This window comes from Cynocephalus volans, chromosome 16 (assembly GCF_027409185.1).
Source record: "Cynocephalus volans isolate mCynVol1 chromosome 16, mCynVol1.pri, whole genome shotgun sequence".
NCBI classification, from domain to species: Eukaryota; Metazoa; Chordata; class Mammalia; order Dermoptera; family Cynocephalidae; genus Cynocephalus; species Cynocephalus volans.
Window position 1 is genome coordinate 35,461,988 of NC_084475.1, and position 21,215 is coordinate 35,483,202.

At 41.9% G+C, this 21,215-nt stretch overlaps 1 protein-coding gene across 1 annotated transcript in view; it reads right to left on the minus strand.

Annotated features, from left to right (window-relative positions):
• Positions 1-21,215, minus strand: part of PCSK5 (proprotein convertase subtilisin/kexin type 5) — a 399,384-nt gene that overhangs the window by 118,812 nt on the left and 259,357 nt on the right. Inside the window, exons 18-20 of the mRNA XM_063080405.1 lie at positions 20,599-20,696; positions 20,031-20,160; positions 19,579-19,694 (exon numbers count right to left, since the gene is read on the minus strand). Of these exons, the coding sequence (XP_062936475.1) occupies positions 19,579-19,694; positions 20,031-20,160; positions 20,599-20,696 (344 nt within the window). The remainder of the gene's footprint in view (positions 1-19,578; positions 19,695-20,030; positions 20,161-20,598; positions 20,697-21,215) is intronic.

Genomic DNA, 21,215 nt, shown 5'->3' on the forward strand with positions numbered 1-21,215 from the left:
AGGAAGAAAGGCGAGAGGCACGTTAAGAAACCAGTGCTATTTCACAGGAAACTCTCTGTGAGTTTCATATTTAAATATTCGCAAGGAGGACAGAGCTTTCAGAGTTTCCTGTTAAGAGACTGGATCACTGCAGGGGATGGGATATTGGGAAGGGCAGCTCTGAATTTTTCAGTGGCTCCCTGGAGCACATGATACCATCTAGACTCTGTGACATGGCACCAGGGCCATTGCAATGGGACCCCTGTTGCACTGTTAGCTCATCTCTCCCACCCTGGGCACCCAAGGCTCCAACATGGGGAAGCTTCTGGCACTTTCCTGATGCCCCAGGCTCTTTGACACCTTCCTGTTCCTATCCGGCCTCTTGTCTCCAGCTCTGTCCCTCCACTCTTACCTCCTGCCCAGAGGACTGACAACCCATTCCATCTCCCTGTAGAACATCTGTAGGGCAATTCCTCTCCAATTTCTTTTCATAGCACATGTTAACACGATAGATCATGTTCTCCCTCACTTATCTGTCTCTATTACAGAATGAAACTCCTAAAGACGGGGAGTGTGTTCTATTCCTCATGACGTTATAAGCCCTGTGCCTAGCACAGTACTTAGCACGTAGTAAGTGTTTAACAAAAGCTAGATGAGTAAATAAGTAGAGTTAATGAATTAATGTAAGATAAACACCAAAGAGTATAGCAGGAAGCACTTAACAATCCAATGGGCATTTCTTTGGTGAATTCGTGTGTACCACACACAACATTCTCATGAGGATATATTATTATTTTTATTTCACTGAGGAAAAAAAGGTGGCTGGAAAGGTTAGATGACCTATCCAGGTCTGCTAGGTTAAATAATGTCCCCCAAGGACATCCGGTCCTCATCCCTGGAACCTGTGAACATGACTTTATATGGCAAAAGGGATTTTGCAGATGTGATTAAGTTAAAGATCTTGAGATGGGGAGATTATCCCAGATTATCAGTGTGGGCCCAATATAACCACAAGTGTCCTTATAAGAGGTAAATAGAGGGAGATTTTACTATAGAAGAAGGTGATGTAATGACCTCAGCAAAGAGAGAGATTTAATTATGCTACTACTGGCTTTGAAGATGGAGGAAGGGGCCACAGGCCAAGGATGCAAGGACTGTAGCTCTAGAAGGTGAAAAAGACGAGGAAACGGATGCTCTCTTACACCCTCTGGGAGGGTGGCCCTACCACCACCTTGATTTTGACCCAGTGAGACCTATTGCCTATGACTGACTTCCAGAACTGTAAGAGAATAAATATGTACTGTTTTAAGCTCCCTAGTTGTGGTCATTTGTCCAAGCAGCCACAGGAAACTAATACAACCAGATTACAAATCCAAGTCAGTATGGAAGAGTCAGCAGACGCATTGTGCTAGCTCCAGAGCTCTGCCATTCTGACCTGTGTGCTTTTGGGTGAGTCACTCAATCTCTGAGTCTCAAGGCAAAAAACTACATGGGACATCATTCCTGCAGGAGCAGTGTCACTCTTTGCAAGGTAGGCCAAGGAGGCATCCCGAGGTTGATCTTGGCACTACCCTGGTAGACAGAACACTTCTGGAAAGAGATGGCCTAAGATAGAATTGGCTGTGCATACCCAGTACCCAAATGTCCCCCCAGCAGCCCTGTAAGGGAAAGTTGCACCTGCAGCCTGGGGAAAGTAGGGGCAAGGTGGGTGCAGAAAAAGGGGCTCTGTCTCCTGAGGGAGGGGAGGTGCTTTGTATGCCTCCACAAGCAACATCACATTTAATGCTCAGCAATGGTGCCATGTTTTACATCCTTTTTATAGATGAGGAAAGTGAGGATTAGAGAGAAAAGTAATCTATCCAAGGTTACACAGTATGTGGCTGAGCTGGGACTTGAACCCAGGTCTCTCTAATTACTAGGTCTGTGTGCCAGGTAGGACCAGAAGCAACACTAACTGGGAATTTATTAGAAATACAGATTCTGTAGAGGCAGAGAGCAGAACATTGTTTACGAGAGACTGGGGAAGGGGGCAGGGAGGAAAAATAGGGAGAGGTTGGCCAATGGCTACAAATTCAATCAGATAGGAGGAGTAAGTTCTGGTGTGCTATTGCACAGGAGGGTGACCACGGTTAACAGTTAAGTGTTGTATATTGCATAACAGCTAGAGGAGAGGCTTTTGAATGTTTTTGCCACAAAGAAATGGAAAATGCATGAGGTGGTTGGTACATTAACTACCCTAACTTGATTATTATGCAATGTACATATGCATCAAAACATCAGATTGTACCCCATAATTATGTATAATTACAATATGTCAATTAAAATTAAAAATAAATAAACTGTAAATTCTCAGATTCCACCTTGGACCTACTGAGTCAGAAATTCTGATTTTGGGGTTTGAACAGGGCACAACGATCTGTGTTTGAACGAGCTCTCCAGGTGATTTTGATGCCCGCTTGAGTTTGAGAACCAGTGCTCTGTGCCAGTCTTCTTAGGGAGGACAATCACTAGAGTTTAGAGTTGTCTATTGAGACAAAGGAAGGAGACTCATGTTGTCTCTGTTGACAACCACTGGGTTAAACTACAGTTTCAAAGCACCTGCCTGTATCCGGAGGTCTCAGTGCTAGAAATGGTCCCTGTGTTCTTAGAGCTCACAAGACAGGGAGTCTGAACTGCAGTGCTCAGAAGCCCAGAGACCACATATCACAGAACGGGGCAAGGCCCGAATCAGGTCCTGGAGGGAGGATTTCAGGACTCCATATTCTTCTGGCAGCATGAAGGATTTAGCAAGCTTGGATGTTCCTGGATGACATATTGATTAATCAACTTCTTTTCTGGCACAGACATCAGAGGTCAGGTTGCCCAGTGCCCCCACCTCCCCTAGTTGCCCGCCAGACTCTGGAAGTGTTAGACACCTCTTCACTCCCCAGCTCTGGATCATTGCATTCCACTCCTACAGAGCTGGAGGGCAGAAGGGGCGGGTTGACTAAGGGGAGAGGACGGTAAGGGCTAACCTAGTAGTGGGACAGTAGCAAACTAAGGTTTATATATTTTTTTTGATCGCGAAAAAGATCTGAAGATAAAATCTTCATAGGCAGCAGACCTAAAGAAATAATACTGAGTGGTGAGAGTGTGGAAAGATGAATTTTTAGCTTTGGGTTTTTATATAGGCCTTTAGCTTTGCTGAACCAATTTCTGGTTGCTCCTCCTGTGCTCAGCTCCTTCCAACATAGTTTGCAACATGCCTGCAAAGCTTGCCTGGACTTAGGTATCCAGCTAGAGACTTGATGTTTCCGATCTTACATAATTTAATTCTCACCCTCCCTGACGTCAAGCAGGAGGCAAACCAACAGAAGCACCAACATCTTACTTGCCCTGCTTCTGCAAATGTGCCCCAATTTTTTCATTCATTCATTTATTCATTCAAAAACTATCTATAGTTGTTTGAGGAACCTCCATACTGCTTTCCATAACGGCTGCACTAATTTACAGTCTCACCAACAGTGTAGGAGGGTCCCCTTTCCCTGCAACATCACCAGTATTTATTGCTCTCAGACTTTTAATAATGGCCAGTCTAACTGGGGGGAAATGATATCTCAATGTGGTTTTGATTTGCATTTCTCTGATGACTAGTGATGCTGAGCAGTTTTTCATGTACCAGTAGTCCATTTGTATGTCTTCCTTTGGAAAATGTCTGTTCGGTTTCTTTACCCATTCAACAATCCCACTGCTGGGCATGTATCCAAAGGAATGGAAATCACCATGTCAAAGGATTACCTGCACTCCCTTGTTCACTGCAGCTGTATTTACAATAGCCAAAATATGGAACCAAACTAAGTGTCCATTGACAGATGACTGGATAAGGAAAATGTGGTACATATACACAATGGAATACTACTCAACCATAAAAAATAAAAAATTAAATTCTGCCATTTGCAGTCTGGAGAAAATTATGTTAAGTGAAATAAGCCAGACAAGGAAAGAGAAATACCATATGTTCTCACTCATAACTGGGTGCTAAGAAAGAAAGAAAGACAGAAAAATGAAAGAAAGAAGGAAGGAAGGAAGGAAGGAGGGAAGGAAAGAAAGAAAGAGAAAGAAAGAAAAGACCAAAAGTATATGTTGAACTTTCAGAAGGAGAGAACAAACCTAAGGATACTAGAGAGGGAGGGGGAGGCAGGGTGGGAGTTTGGGAAGGGATAGGTTGAGTAAAGTGCATAAAGAAAAATCAGGATTATGCTTATAATAAATAATACAAATTAAAGAAAACAAAAAACCCACAAAAACTATTTATTGAGCAAATGTTATGTGCAAGGAACTGTGCTAAGTATGGTGGACACAATGGTGAGAAAAAGCAAATCCACTTCCCGCCCTCATGCTTACAGTCTGGAGTGGGAGACAGGCATCACTAATGATCACAGCAGCAAATGTGAACTTGTGACTCCCACGGTGCTGAGAGGAGTTAACCAGGTATGGGGCGGGGGTGGGGATCACTCAGCAGGAGGGCATCTTGTTTTGCAAAGGGTCCAGTGAGTGAGGGACTGAACTAAGGCCAGAGTGGCCGGAGGGGACGGAAGGGGAAAGATGGGGAGTAGGTGGGAAGGTGGAATTGAAGTTGAGGTAGAGGGGGGTGGCCAGTTTTTGCAGGACTTGTTAATGGGTCCCATATTTACCCAAAAGCAACAGATTGCAGCAGGAGAGTGTTGTGGTCAGATTTGCATTTGGGAAATATCATGCTGGCTTCTTTGTAAAGCAGAGACTGGAGAGGGTGTGGGAGAATGGCTCACAAGGATGGCACCTAACCTAGAGTGGCAGTGGTGGGGCTGGAGGAAAGAGGGCAGATTCAAGAGGTAAATTAACTAGATTTGGTGATGGATTGGATATAGAGAGAGAGGTAGGTATCAACATGAATCCAAAAATTCTGTTTTAGATAATATTAATAACCAACACATATTGTGCCTAATACCTACAGGCACTATTCAAGTGCTTTATATGCACTAAGTCATTTAATCCTCACAATGTCCCTGGGAGAAAGGTAAGATTGTTATCCAAATGGGGAAGCAGAGACACAGAGAGGTTAAGTGCATTTCCTAAGACAACACAGCTGGTAAGTGACAGAGCCAGGATTTGAACCCAGGCAGCTTCCCTTCAGATTCTGTGACAGTAGCTGTGACATTGAGCTGTCTCTTGGAAAGGATGAATAGTGACTCAAAATATCCTAGGTCAACCCCACCCTCCACCCATAGTGACATAGATAAATGGGTGGGGGCAGTAGGGAATGCACTGCTGGCCTAGAAGGGCTTGGAAGGCTGGCATGTAGAAAGAGGGGCCGTCAAGGGCAGCTGTGCTCTCAGAAGAGCGCTGGACTTGGAGTGGGAAGACCTGGCTGATTACATGACCTCGAGAGAGCAAGGACCTTGCTCACCTTTAAATGGGATGAACATGCTGCATTGCTAAGGAATGAACACAGAAGGAGTTAGCTCAGTGCCTGGCCTAAACTGGGTGGTCAGTAAGTGAACAATAAATTTGAATCTGCAGTTAAGGAGGTAGAGAAAGGTACCCTCACACCTTGTCTATCTGCCCAAAACATAGCTAATCACGTAGCTCGTTTAGGAGAACAGGCCCAGAAAATGGTCACAAGGACAGAAATGAGACTTCATCTCAGTGACTGAAAGTGATACCAAGCAGAGTTGATCAGTGAGCTGGCCGGGTAGCCACGGACAGATGTTGTTGTCTGGTCAACTGCTGAGTGCCTGTGTTGGGAGCCTGTAGGAAGGTGACATTTGGGCTCAAGCCACCTGTAAACAAATCTCCAATCCACACCTTTAGCCAAATAACCCGAGAGTATCAGGTTTACAGGCTGGAGATCAGAATACACTCGTTGCCTATTAGACATTTCTTTGATCTGAAGAGCTGCTAATTTGCCTCAGCTCTGCTGGTTAATGGCCAGCAAGAACTTGTACTCAGCTGCCCAACTCCTCAGTGCACATCCTTTAAGAAGGTGATGTTTGCAGTAGTGGCTGTCAATAACTTAAGGGTAGGCATCTCAAACTCTTATTCTTTGACGTGCTCACGGATCATCTGGGGATCTGGCGAAAGTATGTGTCCTGGTTGAGAGGGTCTGGTCTCACTGTTCTAGATTTCTATGGCTGCCATCATAAGTTATCATAAATTTTGTGGTTTAAGAAACACTCATTTATTATCTCACAGTTCTGTAGGTCAAGGGTCTGGGCATGGTGTGGCTCAGCTGGTTCTCTACTCTGGGTTTTACAAGGTTGAAGTCAAGGTGTTGGCAGGTTTTGTTCTTTCTGGAGACTCTGGGCACGGGTCTGCTCCCAGTTCCTCGGCTGTGGTCAGATCCTCAGGCCTCGACTCTCTCACCTGCCCTTCTGCTCCCCTCCACTGCATCTCTCTGGCCAACTCTACCTTGAGCCCACCTGGAGAATTCAGGCTGATCTTCCTATTTTAAGGTCAGTTGGAATTAACCTTTAATTTCTTCTACAGAGCCCCTTCACAGTAGCTGATAACCAGGAATGGGAATCTCAGGGGTGGAGGGACATGTTTAAAACTCTTTCACACTAACCCCTCCCAGCTTGTGTGGCTGCTGCTGGTCCACACTTTGAATAGCAGGGTCCTAAACAGTTAGCTTTATTGAGTTTGTGCTGTTGGTTTTGCGTGTTTTAGGACTGGTGACAGAAACTCTTTGAAGTCTACTGCTATTTTCTTTTCACATTGAATAGAAGGGCTGGAAGAGTTTGCAGCGATGATGCTAAAGATTGGGAAACTGAGGTATCGAGAGCTATACTGAAGTTATACAGAATCAGGACTAGAACTTAGTCGTGCCAGTATCTGGGTCAGGGCTATTTCTTTTCTGTCATTTGCTCTACTATTTACTTAATTATTCATTCACTGACTTTTTTTCATCTATTGATCAAAGGGTCATTAACCACCTACTCTATGAGAAATTTTCCAGGTTCATGAGGTTCAAGGCATTTTCAGACTTAGCCCCATGGAACAAACTTTGAAGTGAGAATCACATACACCAAACAGATCCTCCTACAAGTAACTAGATATTTATCATATAATTAACACAAAAGAAAAGTAGAGGTTTCCATGACAGCTTACAATAAGGAGATGTAACCTCCTCTGTAAGGATTGGGAAATAAGGAAGTGGCGTTTAAACTTAGGCCCAGATAACAAATGCTAGCCAGGTATAGAGGATGAGGGTAGGATAGCACTGAAGCAGGGGGAATGGATGACATGTGGGAAAGTTCTGAGGGGCAGGGCAGAATAGAAGAATCAGGGAAGGTCAATGTGGCTGGAAAACACTAGCGGAAGGAGAGGATGGTGTAAGATAAGTTTTGAGAGGTGGGGTGGGTCAGATTGGCCATGGTCTTCAACAGCATGGAAAAAAATGTCAACTTTCTGGTGGAGAAGTGGGAAGCCAGGGGAGGGTGGAGTCTCGAGCGTTCTGCCTGCTGTGGAGGATGGATCGGGGGAAGAGGGTGAGGACACGTGCTGTGGACAGGTGGGGTGCCTCCAGTGAGGCTGATCAGGAGATGCTGCAGCAGCCCAGGTGAGAAGCAGCTTGGTCCAGGTGGTGTGAACCAGCAGGCAGCAGTAGAGGTGAAGAGCAGCAAGTGGACCTGAGACAGATTTTGGAGACAGAATGTCTCGACTTGGTGACAGGTCAGCTGTGGGATGAGGAAGAAGATGGTCAGGATGACTTCTGGTTTCCGCCATACTTGCGGCTCTTCTCATAACATAAATTAATTAAAAATCACACTTCTCATATAATAAGAAGGCTTACATTTGCTTGATAGTTTAGTTTTTAGTATATTGTAATCATTATGATGCAGGTGGCAAGAAAATCCTGTTTTAATACCACCTGGAAAGGTTGCATGTTTCACTGGACTTGTCAAAGGAGCTCACAGAATTTGTATCATGTGGTAACTTTCAGCATCTCATGATTCTTCATGCTTCCAACATCTCCATTTTATTTATCCCTTGTTTCAACCAGGGCTAGAGAATTCAAACAAGGGCCTCTGAGAAAGAAGAATTAGCATAAAAGGAGGCATCATTTCCTTATTTCTTCTTAATAGTCTCTGCCTTGCTAATCTTAGGTCCACTCTGACTTCTTTTGGCCACATGACCCATTGGTCACTAATAATTCTCATGACAATGTTGATATCGACCCCTGCCTTGTTCACACAAAGTACTATGTGGCCATGGTGTGTACTTCTGGGTGGACATTGCTCTGTTCACAAGAGAAAACATGGACCCTGAACCTAATGACACCAGCTAAAGTATATAAACCTGATGCAAACTCCTTGTCATGGCCCGAAGCTTGTTTTGATGGATATCCTCCTTGGCTCTTGTATTCCCCCTTCCAGAGGGTCTATATCAGATTGTGGTAATCTGAGATTTAAATTAATCTGAGATCTTTCATCTACAACTGGGGTACCTTAGGCATTTACCTCATCTGCTTCCACATTTGTAAAAAGGAAATAAAACCAGGCTATTGAGAGCATGGAATAAAATAGCCCATATAAAGCTTTTAGCTCAGCACATATGAAGTACTCCCCATAGGGGGGTTGTTGTTGTTATTTCATTGTCAGGGAGGGGAGGTGCTAGCATACCTCTTTCCTTTTGCTCTTCTCTGCTGATGAATTTAGAGGGTAAGGGATCTTCTCTTAGTAGGAAAAGAAGGTACTGAGCTGTCCTGTGTCCCCAATTCCACTCTTGCAAAAAGACCTTGCCAAATTTGTTGCTCTGGCTGTGGACCTCACAGAGAAGAGAAGCCGTGGGCTGCCTCTTCTCAGGTGAGCTCACCTGACAGCTGAGCTCTGCTCAGTAACCTGTCCTTTCATCCAGCTGGCTCAGTGTAGCCATCAGTCCTCTGGGTGCTGAAGCAAATAGGCCTCCTCAACATCCTGTCTGAATGAATGCTTCTGGAATAGGCTGGCAGGGGGCCAAGAGGTGACTTGAAGGGGTCCTTGAGCAAGCCAATTAGCCTGTCTGAAAAGAGGGCTGATGACTCTGCTGACAAGGAAGTACAGAAGGCAACAGTCCATTGAAGGACCTTTACAAGTTGACTGCGCTGGTCTTTCCACCCCTCCCTCCAGCTGCCCACCCTGCCATTCCCTGCCTGGGTCCTTGTGTGGTCTCTGTCCACATGACCTTTACGTCGCTTTGTACCTTTGTACAGGTTCTCTCTTGAGTATCCTTCTTAAACATCTTAACCTTCTTTAACTTACAAATTCCTGCTTATCTTTCGAGACTCCGGTCAAATGTGACTTCTCTCTGATGTCTTCTTATTCATTCATTCCACAAATATGTAAGACACAGCTGTGAACAAGATGGACCCAGCCCAGCTCTCGTGGAGCTGACTGACAACAGGCAAGGAAATGACCATAGAACGTCACGTGGTAAGTGCTGTGGAAAGACAGACAAAGGTGGGCAGGTGTGGGGTGAGGAGTAGGGAAGGCTGCTCTATGAGGAAGTTATTTTTGAACTAAGAGCTGTGGGGTAAGAAGAAGCCAACTATGTGAAGAGCAGGGGTCTTGAGGCACAAATAAGCTGGTTTGTTTGAGAAGCAAAAAGAGAGCTGGTGACTAGAAGATGGGGCATGAGTGGAGGTGGTGGCTTGTGGTGAGAGAAGGGAGGTCTCAGGCAAGGAGATCAGATTTTATTCTAGTGAATAAGAGATGAAACCAGATTTCCTATTTGTAATGGCACTCCGCTGTGTGGAGAAGAGAGGGGGTGGGGGAGAAAAAGAAGAGGAGGGAGGGTGTTGTGTGGGGGGGTCCCCGCTCTTGTCCAGGGAAGGGATCAGGGTGGTTTGGCCCAGAGTCACAGCTAAGATTGGGTGGAAGTAGACCATTCAGAGCTCTATTTTGGAAATACAGTTAATGGGACTTTGCTAATGAATAGGATTTGGTGGAGAAAAAAGAGGAATCTTAAACAACTGCGTGGATGGGTTGTAATGTCATTTACTGAGATGGGAGAGACTTGGTGGTAATGATGGTTAGGGGGTTGGGGTGTCTGAAGTCTATTTGGATATGTTAATTTTGAGATGCCTATTAGATATTGGAAGAGAAAAATCAAGTAATTAATTGATTCTGCAGGTGGAAATCTTGAGGGAAGAGATCAGGAAAAAAATATATACATATATATATTTATAGTTTGTGTATATATATACATATATGTATATATATGTGTATATATACACACAAACTATATAAAAATATATATAGTTTGTGGATATATATATATATATATCCACAAACTATATATATTTTTAAGAATCACCAGCATATAGATGGTATTTAAAGCCATGTGACTGGATAAGATCTCCTTGGAGAGAATGTAGGAGGCAAAGAGAAGAGCAGAGGACAGAATCCAGGAAGATGTCCACACATTGCTGTCCTTCTAACACCACCCTCCCACTCCCCACCCCAGTGTCCTCCCTAACCACCACCCCCTTGGAGTGAAGAGTGAATTTCTCCCTCCTTTGCAGGGCTATATTAAAATCCTCACAGATTCTAGATTCTCCAACCTCTGTAGGTCCCACATCATCTCACACACATTAAAATTCACCTTCACCCTACATTAAATTTAATTATATGTCATTTCTTAAGAGTTGAGTTGCAACTGACTAGTTTGACATGTTGCATTTTATAGATATTTAATTAAGATACCATTTGATTTTGATCCTTGCAGTTTTTTGTACATTTTAGAGCCAACTCTATTTTTAATGTTTCATGCTATTTTTAGAGGCCCTCAGAAAGCTTTTGGAGTGCAAGGGCACCGGTCCTTGGCACTTAATTGGCAAAGTGAGCTTGCTCCTCTGGATGAGCTGTCAACAATATTTTAAGCCCTTTTTAAGGCATTTAAATAGCTTCATATTATAACCATTTTTTAAAATGTCTTTTTGTCCCATTAGACTATAAGTTTGAAGAGGGCAAGAACCTCAGAGCTCGGTATATGGCAGGGATTCAGTAATGTTTACTACTTTAAGCTCATAAAGAAAAGAACCCAAGTCCAGGGACACAGAGTGCTTTCTATCTGCATTTGGAAGCAGGCTCTTACCCCCTGCCTTGCAACCTATGTAATGTGGACATGTTTTTCTCTGGCACTCTTAAAAAGAGGCAGTGTTGTGTGGATTCAAGCTATGGGCTTCAGTCCCAGCCACACCCCTTATTTGCTGTGAATCTTCTATCAGAAAATTAATCTCTATAGGCCTGATTTTTGTGCTGGCCAAATTAAATAAAGCTGTTTTCGTAAAACCATGTCAAACTTAAAGCACTGTATCCTTAAGATAATGCATTCCTTTATAAAGTGAAAAAATAATGCTAAAGATCTTAACAATTCAGGTCTCAGGGAACATTCCTGGAATATACTAGGAGGTGGGATACAAAATAGCTTTTGCTGCCTGATACCTGGCCCTGAAAAAACAATCGCACCCAAACAATGGCCCTTTAGAGGAGATTTTATAAGAAAATCCTTCAGTAACAATCTAGGGAAACCATCCTTGTAAGTCCCTTGGAGGCAGAGAGAAGAAACGGCTGATAGTCCCAGGTCACCCTCTGACCCACTGAGACTTGGTAAATGCTTTGTAACTGCATCCTTCTAGCTGAAGAACTCAATCTGGGCCAGATTGTCACCTCTTGTATTGAAGAGGAGACATAATATGTAATATGGGTTACAGCCCCATTTCTAGGTGCCAACTAGCTCCAGTGAGCCACAGTGAAATTATGTCCATCTTGGCTCTGCCCTGCTAAATATGTCAAAGGCTCTAAAATATTCTGCAGAGAACTTCAGATTTTATGGGTTTGCAACAAAAATAACATTTGGAAATAGCTGTTGACCAGAGAAGAGAAGCTTTCTGTCATTTGCGCATATTGAGTTTAGGGCCTGGGGCCCAGACTGGGCCAGGTGAGGTCACGCTGGAGCTGGCCTTTGTTCCCCTCTGCCATCTTGTGTTAGAGGATGGGAGGAGGGAGGATTGAATTGGCCAGACCATCATTTAAAGTCGCCTCCAACAGGCTATTTCTGTTCACCATGCTGCGGTCTGCCACGGCTGTCTTTGTGTGAGGCCGAATGATAATTTGGATGCGGTTAAGAATGCATGTCTACTTTATATTCTAGCTGCATGACACTCTTTCTATGTGAGGACAAGGTGCTGTGTATTTCCGTATTCAGAGGTGCCTAAAGAGTTGACCACTTGGACTGAGAAACCCTAATTCAGTAGTAACTAAAACAATCAGTTCCCCCTCCTCTAAGTACTCAGTTTGCAAGTTCTTCAAAATGAAGGGTAGATTGTTGAATGGAAAGTAATGAACCTGATAAGAGATCAATGGTGTGATGCTAAACCTCTGATACTGGGGTGGAAAGTGAGAAGACTTACATCAACCTAGATGGGTACCCTTAATTAGCAAGGTCTTCCATGGATGTGGGAGTTTAGGAGGGTGGACACACGATCCATCTTGTACAAGGAGTAAACGTGTAGGTTTCCTTGACTAATCCATCAAATGTTTAATCACTGTCCTTTGTAGTTATGAGCTAATTAGCTTAAAATTATTGAAAACATCCTGCTTCCCTGAAACCTCTTATGCAGCAAGTTCGCTGGTCACGTTCCTCCCTTCCTCTTCCCCACTGCTTAGAGAAAGCTTAGCCATGCTTCAAGGGCAAATTCCAGTTCCACCTGCTCTAGGAAGCTTGCCCTGACCAGTCCTGTTCAAAGGAATCTCTGCCTGTTCTGAACTTAACAACTTAGTGTCCCACTTACTTGAGTATTTACTGTTAGTTGTCTTATTGCTAAATTTTATTATTACTAATATTATTATTATTATTATTATGAGTCTGGGTATGTAATCCCAACCAATTTCTTTCAAGTCTTTGCGCCTCAGTTTTCTTATTTTAAACAGGATAATACATGTACCTCTGCTTTAGAGTTTTTCTGGGAATTAAGAGAATATATATTTACATCAGTATGTATATATACTCCATATTCTCACATAGTAAGTGGTCAATAAAATTATTTTCCCTCTATCCCCATAATAAAACTTCATGACAGTAGAGGCTCTCTCTTACACCTTTTTGTATCCCCAGATCTTTAAACCTAGTGGGAACTCAATTTCTGAATGCCTTGGCTGATTTCTCATATTTTTTTTTTTTCCCTAAAAGGCAGAGCACTGGACTTTCAAGGCTAGCGACTGCATCTCAGGCAGGGTTCAAAAAGATCTATACCCCACTGCTGTTTACAGCTAACTGCTCAGTCCCACCCTGTGGCATGTAATGGAGATTTACATCAGGCAAAGTCACCTAGGCATCCAGCGATACAGCCACCGTCAACGTTACACAAGATGTGAGCAAACTGAACAAAGCCATCTTCTCCTTTAACAGCTTCTACACGCCCATGTCCCTGCCCCCAGGCCATGGTCCCCATCCCTCCACACACAGGTGGGGGAGCAGTCCTCCAGAGGAAAGAGCGGGCCCAGATGGCCCATGCACTGGGGTCCAATATCTGTAAAATCCAATAGAAACTACACTAAAAATGGAATTTAACATACATTCATGGTCAAACCTAACCCATCCCTTTCGTATATTGCTCTGTTTCTTTTCTTCTTCATTTCAATGCCCACATGTGCTCACCCTTTCTTTTCTAACTTTATACAGACGATTTCATTCATTCCCACCCCTCTCTTTGTATTCAGCTCCTATATGCAAACAGAGAAGTTTCTATTACCTCACCCTTTGAGAGATGTTTATACATGGGTATGAACAGATCAAATCAACAGGAACTTAGGTTAATTTAATAGAAAAAATAAAATATGGAATAACATTGATTTTGGCCAGTATCAATTACAACCATTCTACTATATTTTACAAAAAAACAACTGAACATTTTACACATGTACAGTATTTTTCAGTAAAAGTGGATCTGGATTTAACAATGGGTCACTAATTAAAAATAAAAAGACAAAAGAAGACAGAAGATAGGAAGGACTTTTGTCTCTAGAAGGGTAGAGCATTTGTTAAGTCTCCAAACTTTTTACTATCCATTACATATATCTCATTATGAATATATATATTTATACATAATATATAACATTAACTTAAACTTTGAAAGCATTATGTTCTAGTTAATAATGTTATGTAGATAACTGAGGCAGTAACACACTAGTAGTTACACCAGTATTTCCTCGATGTGCACCTGCATGGCCAGTGGGAAATGAAACACTCTGGTGGACCCCGGTGGGTTTGGCTTTCATGTTATGGTTATTTGTCTCTAAAGACAAAGGTCATTTGTATCTTTCCCATCGTGGTAACCTTAGTGCCTCAGATATTATAGGCTGGTTCAGTTCAATGGATTCTTTTGCAGGCAAATCTGGTTTTGCCATCTGTTTGACCTTGCTTTAGGCTTGTGCTTACATTTGTCCATTTAAAGATTGTGCCTTTAAATGTGAAACTATATGCTGTACCCAAGATTAACTTTATTTCTTTGTGTCAGAAGGGTCTACAGTGTTATAAAGAGGAACATTGCTGAACAAAATTAGTGGGTTCCCTGGTTACTTAGGAATCAGTATGTGACTCAGTATCATTACTATGCCATGAAGAGAGTGGTTAGTGACTGTTGACTTATTATTCACCTTGGACTGGAAGTTAACTTTGATGTCTAGGAATATTTTCAAGGCAGGCTTTCTACTAGCTTGCTGCTTAGATGGGGACCTCAGCATCCACTCCCCAGTTCCTTCCCAGGATAATCTAGATTGAGAACATCCCTCTCCTCAGCTGTGCAGCCAGCACTATCTTGGAAATGAGGGTCTCAGAAGCATTAAGTCTGCAAGACGGCTGGCCACTCCCAAAGCGAATGAGGTCACCAATGGAGCTTTGATATGAAAAATGAAGAGACTTGCTATCAGTCTACCCTCCCCTAAACAGAGAAACTGTAAAAAAGATCTGTCAGGTTTCCTCAAGTCTGGCTACTGATCCAAAACGGTCTTCTCATAATTCAGTCTGCTAGTTTCCATAAAATGTTTAGGGAGTCATAGAAAACTAGTGAAAATATTTCTGGGAAAAAAAAAAAAAACCCTCCAAAAAATAGATGATCTCAATAACATTCAGTGGACAGGCGTGTGACAGCATGACATAGTTATAGAGGGACAGAGGAGCGGGAAAACAACAGAACCAGGAGGGTACAATCATGCCACCCATATTCAATTTCCAGTTTTATTTTCTTAAAATGACAAGACGAAAAAACTTCTAATAAGCACCATTGAAAAACGCTGCCCGGCCAACATGGGCACGAGCTTAAATATTATTTAAATAAATTCCATTTCTTAAAAAATACAGGACCTCTTAGAAACTTTTGACTCCAGGAAGAAATTACCTACAACATATCCAAAATGCTTCCCACCATGACAAATGGAATTTCTGATGGCCTTTAAAAAAATTCTATGGGGATAATGGTTAGATAGCACCAAGAGATTGTGCAGGGTCTACAAAGTTAACACTCTAGATTTCAGGGGAGCCGGGTCAGTCCCAGCTTTTTTATGTACCTCCGCATTGTCCATCACCAATTTGACTATACAGAGCAATCCCATGTGACCAGCTGTGTGTAAAGTAACCCAATCTACAATGGAAAAGCCAGTAGCAGCACGTCTATCTGATGAAACCAGTGGAGCAGACTTATCAAGTGTGAGTAAAAGGCAAAAACCAGTACATAATGCAAGGAGTAAATTATGTGTGGAAAGTATCGATGTTTACCTGGGAAATACTAGGACAAACGACACTGAACACAACTCTCTAGGATGTTCTTAATGCCCTCAGGTCCAGTTTTCTGTCATTTCCCCCAACAGTGGAGTCAAACATGAAAAATGACCGATGCAAGAGCTTTGTTTCATTTTGATCTATGAATGCTCTTGTGATGTTCTGGAAAGGTATTTTTAGGCATCTCAAAGGGGAAATGACCAAGTGAATGCAAGAGGGAAAAAAAAAAAAAAAAAAAGACCTTCAAAATCAGGGCAGGAAATCAAATCATTACTTTAACGTCAAATTTTGGCATCAGATGCTTTGGTCGTACAATACTGTCTCTGTGGTTCTGGCTGTTTAGCACGAAACACCCAGTTATAAAAGGTAGGCTTGTTGTAGCATTATTTTTTTTTTTTTCCATTTAAGTTCTGACAAAACAGTTCACCATCTCCCTGCACAAACTTGAGAGAGAGAGAGAGAGAGAGAGAGAGAAAGAGAGCAAAAAAGAGAGGTGGCTTGCTTTTTTTTTTTTTTGGCTTTTTTTTTTTTCTTTTTAATAATATGGAATAATCTATAAGTCTACAAGAACAAAGAAATCTAAGATGGCTGCTCAGCCTTGGAATGTACATGTTTTGCAGCAAAGCTGTTGAAGAACCTTCCGCTGGCATAGATTGTTCTTTTTCACAAGCATACAGAAACCTCCTTCGGCCCAGGACTCTTCCGTTGCTTTTCCGGGAAGTCAAGAGAGAGGGGAAGTTGAGGACCAGAGCGGCATGATGTGCACGCACGGAAGAGGTTTTGATTGGCCAGAGAGGCAGATTGGGGGTTGGAAGAGATCATTCAGGAGCAGTCAACAAGGAGGAAATTTGGTCCACCCAAAGTGATTTCAGTCAACAGCATTGTTTTTCAAGGAGAGATATCGTGGTCCAACGGTAAATGTGATTGGTATCCATTTGTGAAAGGAGAAAAAAGATTAGAAAAAGAATAAGTTAGAAATCAATAAAAACATAAGGAATTTTTCTTAGAATTCCCTTGAGCAGAGAGTACACAGTCATTTATAACATATTTCATTGAATCCAAGACATAGGATTGAAGATGCATCAGTATTTTAAGTAATACAAAGAAAAAAATGCTTCTTATTAAACCAGGTCACAATATTCTCATACCAATTAGAATTTTAATTTTATACTTATTAAAAGTATTTGTTATACTGATATAACCTTCAATTTTGTCTCTGTGCTTATGCAGTAACCCGTCCTTTGAATACTGAATAATAGTTTAGTTTTTTGAAGCTCTTTTGAACTGCAATTAAATTCAACACAAGAAGTAGTAACCATGCGCCTAACTTGGCAGAACAGTCATCTCTGTGCTTCAGTCTCATATCCAGGCAATGACACCTCTGTCACATCAACTTGCTGGTCAAAAGCAGCTGTAAGCTGCCATGAACGATAAGATGCATCTGATTTCAAGAGATGTTAAAATGTAAAAAAGTATGTCTTAGAATCATGGAAATATGACAGTTGATAGAGAATAAATAGCACATTCTCAAATGCAGTCGCCATGTGATTTGAAAAGCCTGGTGAGCCTTCAATGATCTCATTCTTTAACTGACCTGAAAATGGACTAATTGCAAATTATGGTTCCTCATTTTCCATTGTGCCCACAATCCTAACACTCCATTTTTACCAAAGTGGATTTGGCAGAACTTATCCCATGCTCCCTGTGGTTTAGGATAAGTAGTTAAAGCATCAAAAATCTTGAAATGCTTGGTGCCAAGTGCTGTAGGTGAAAATTTTAAGTTACAATGGGTTTCCTCAATCAGTCACTTAAAATTCTTCCTTAGTTTTCTGGTTACTAACTTACAACAAATTCTGATCATATTCAGATACAGAGGAACACTGTTTTTAAATAAAGGTAAGGAGGCACTTGCTCGTAACTAAAAAGTGATACTTACACGGTCCCTGGGGTGCCATCGCCCAGGCCTCTCAGCCCTATGTTATGTAACCAGAATCATCCTTGGCTTGGCCAAGAGATGTTCGGATCACAGAGCCTGAGGGTGAGGGGTCTGGCCTGTCCCTGCCAAACCAGTCATACATCAGAAAAGCTATGAAGATGCAAAGTTACCTATGATGCTCCAGGGAAATGACGTTCTATCAGTGCCATCATGTGCCCAGTTCTATTTGATGCTTTCTGAGATTCCTAATAAAGAGTCATGGAGTAACCATACGAAGTCAGCAGTATTATCTTCTTCGTTTTTTTACATATGAGGGAAATGAGGCCCAGAGAAGTTCATAACCTGCCCAAGGTCTAGAGCCCAAGTCTGTATTCTCCCAATCACAGTACTGTGCTGCCTCTCGTGAAATTTCCAGAAGAGGAAACATTCAAAACAAGGGAAAAAATAAACCTAGGGCAATGACCTTGTCAGGTAAGACTATATGAAATGCTGCATACTTTCTGTTTTTATAACAATCAAAGATGTTTTGAACTGTAGTAGAACTTCTTTCTACATCATTGAGATTTTTTTGCATAAAATTAGGCACAAATTTCATGGCTCTCAGCATGAACTATATCGAGAGTCAAAAGTTCACAAAATGTTGGAGTTGGAATAATTTAAATTCATTTATTTTATGGATGGGGAAACTGAGGCTAGAGAAGTAAGGGGAGTTGGCCATACTCTCAGGGGGAATGTGGCAGTGTAGTGGTTCTCGTACTTGTTGCACATTAGAAACACTTGAGAAGCTTCTAAAAATATCCATGCTCAGGCTATACCCCAGGCAAATTCAATGAGAATCTTTGGGGAAGGTGTGGACTCCTGGCATCTGGGTTGAGAACCACTGGTGCAAAAAAGAGAAAAATGGACCATCATTTAGAAGTCTTCAGTTCTATACTTGGGTCTGTCACTTTCTAGCTTCACATCTTGGGTTTCCTCTTCTGTAATATTGGAATATTAATTCCTAGCCTCATAGGCATAATGAAAGATTCAGATACCATCTGATTACTATTTACAAATCAAAATTATAAATAGAAATAATAGGAAAGTGGCAAAAAAAACTATAGCATCTTCACCTGGTTTTGTGCTGTTGAGGTTTTCCTAAGACTTTGTAAAAACATTGAATAATGTTTATGCCAAAAGCTTAGCACAAAAAGTAAGATACACAACTCTATGTCCATGGTATTTTAAAAATCTGGTAATAAGTACATATGGCAAAAGACTAGGAAGAAACACATCAACATTAACTAGAAAAGGCTTTGTTCTATATGATCCCAACTGTATAACATTCTGGAAAAGGCAAATCTATGGAAACAGCAAAATCAGTGGTTTCCAGGGGTTAGGTGGAGGGAGGCATGAGTGGGCAAAGCACAGAGGATTGTTAGGGCAGTAAACCATTCTGTGTGATACTATAATGGTGGGTGGATATGTGTCATTACACATTTATCCAGACTCACTGAATGTACAATACCAGGAGTAAACCCCAAGGTAAACTATGGACTCTGGGTGATAAGATGTGTCAATGTAGGTTCATAAATTGTAACAAATGTATCACTCTGATGTGGAATGTTCATAGTGGGGGAGGCTGTGCATGTGTGGAAGTAGGTCTATATGGGAAATTTCTGTACTTTCTGCTCAATTTTTCTATGAATCTAAAAATTGCTCTAAAAAATAAAGTTCATTAATTAAAACAATTAACTGGAGCCATCTTTGGCAGTGGGACTATTGCAAGATAATCAGCATGTCCTATCTGATGCATGCTTGTTAGTGTCTGTCTTAAGTGGAAAAATACAAGACCCTGAGTAGGAAGACCACACTTTGCTTGGAAGATCAAAGCATGCAGTTCTACTCACCGTCCTTGCAGATGGCTCCCATTTGACACATTCCTAAGTCTAAGAGATACCCACTGGGGCAGCTTGTACAGTTCTTGAACCCTGGGCCGTTGCATGTCAAGCAACTGGTATCACATCTGTGGGAAAAATGTAAAATTTTTTATATACCATGCACATAAGAAGGCATGTTTACTATCAACCTCCCAATGTCTGAAACTTAATTCTCCTTTTGAAGATGACACAAAAATATTTTCTTACCATAATTGCTAGGTTCCCGAAGTGCAAAAAGAAAAAATAAATAAATAAAAATATCAAAGATAAACTTGGATTAAAGCTACAGGGCAACATCCATAGGTAAATGTTTGAATCTGATTTTATCATAAAAAATTCTAAGTTTTCTTATTATTTATGAAGGCAGTCATATAAGGAACCCAGGTACTAGATGCTAGGGCTGAGGGGGCAGATCCACTTACTTTTTGCAGGACTTGTATCCGTTTTCTGAAGAGTGGTCGAAGTAAGAGCTGAGGCTACAGCTCTGCACGCACCTGCCATCTTCCATGAAGTAACCCTCTGTGCAGTTAATGCAGCCATCAGCTCCTGCCCCTTAAAAGCAAGACAAATGCAGGAAACAGAAACGAAACCTCAGTAGAGGCTGCATAACTGGCTGCTTCTTTGTTTGTGAAAGTGGCATTAATCTGTTACAATTTTAAGAGTAATAATTTAATATTTGTGCTTTTTCTTACTTTCCTTGGAAAAAAAACTCCTCTCATTTTAAATTGAAGCTATTTGCCAAAAAAGTCTGCTCTCTTTGGAAAGAGAAGGAGATATCCCTGAGATATTTAAGTTTCTCGATGAGGGTAGGATACTGATGACTGCTTGACTTCAGATGAGAATACATGCACAATTATCAAAAGAGAAATATGCTTCTCCAGCATTTACTTTAAAAATATTAAGTGGGTGGCATAAGCGATGGCTAAAACCAGATGAACAACAGCAAAACCAGAACCAGGAGAATAAACGAAAGATCTTGAGGGTCGGTACCAGCACAAGTGGCGCAGAAGCGATGGCAGGGCTGGCAGTCCTGGCCGTTGAAGAATTGTCCATCTTCACAAGAGACAGAGCACCGGGATCCCTGCAGGCTGGAAGAAAGATAAACGGAGCTGGAAACAGGCTGTTGTGATCAAGGCAAAGTGCTAATGACTCCCCAAACTCCATATGTAACAAATATAGTTCCCCTCAGAGACCAGTTGATTTGGCAAAGCTTCAAAGCAGGGGAAATTTGCTCTCTTTTTTCTCTCTCGATGCCTACAATGCCTCTCTGTGCCCGTAATGATGTGTGTACACATTGCTGCTACACGTGCTGCTAAGTTTTGGGGACATTCTCCTTAATTTGTTCGACTGGCAAACACTCTCATAATTTGCTCAGTATCTTACAGCTCAGCCAGAGGTTTTAGAAAGTATTTGATTGACAAAACAATCACATTGCCTAACAACATGCCTAACAATTCCCTAATATCCAGACCTTCTACATACTGAATTTGAAATTGATTTCATAATTATAAGTAAAGTAGGAACACATGGTAAAATAAATTACAAGGGAATAAAAGTACTCAACTAACCCTGCCCAAGCTCAGCTCAAACATTCTGGAGAAGGCCTT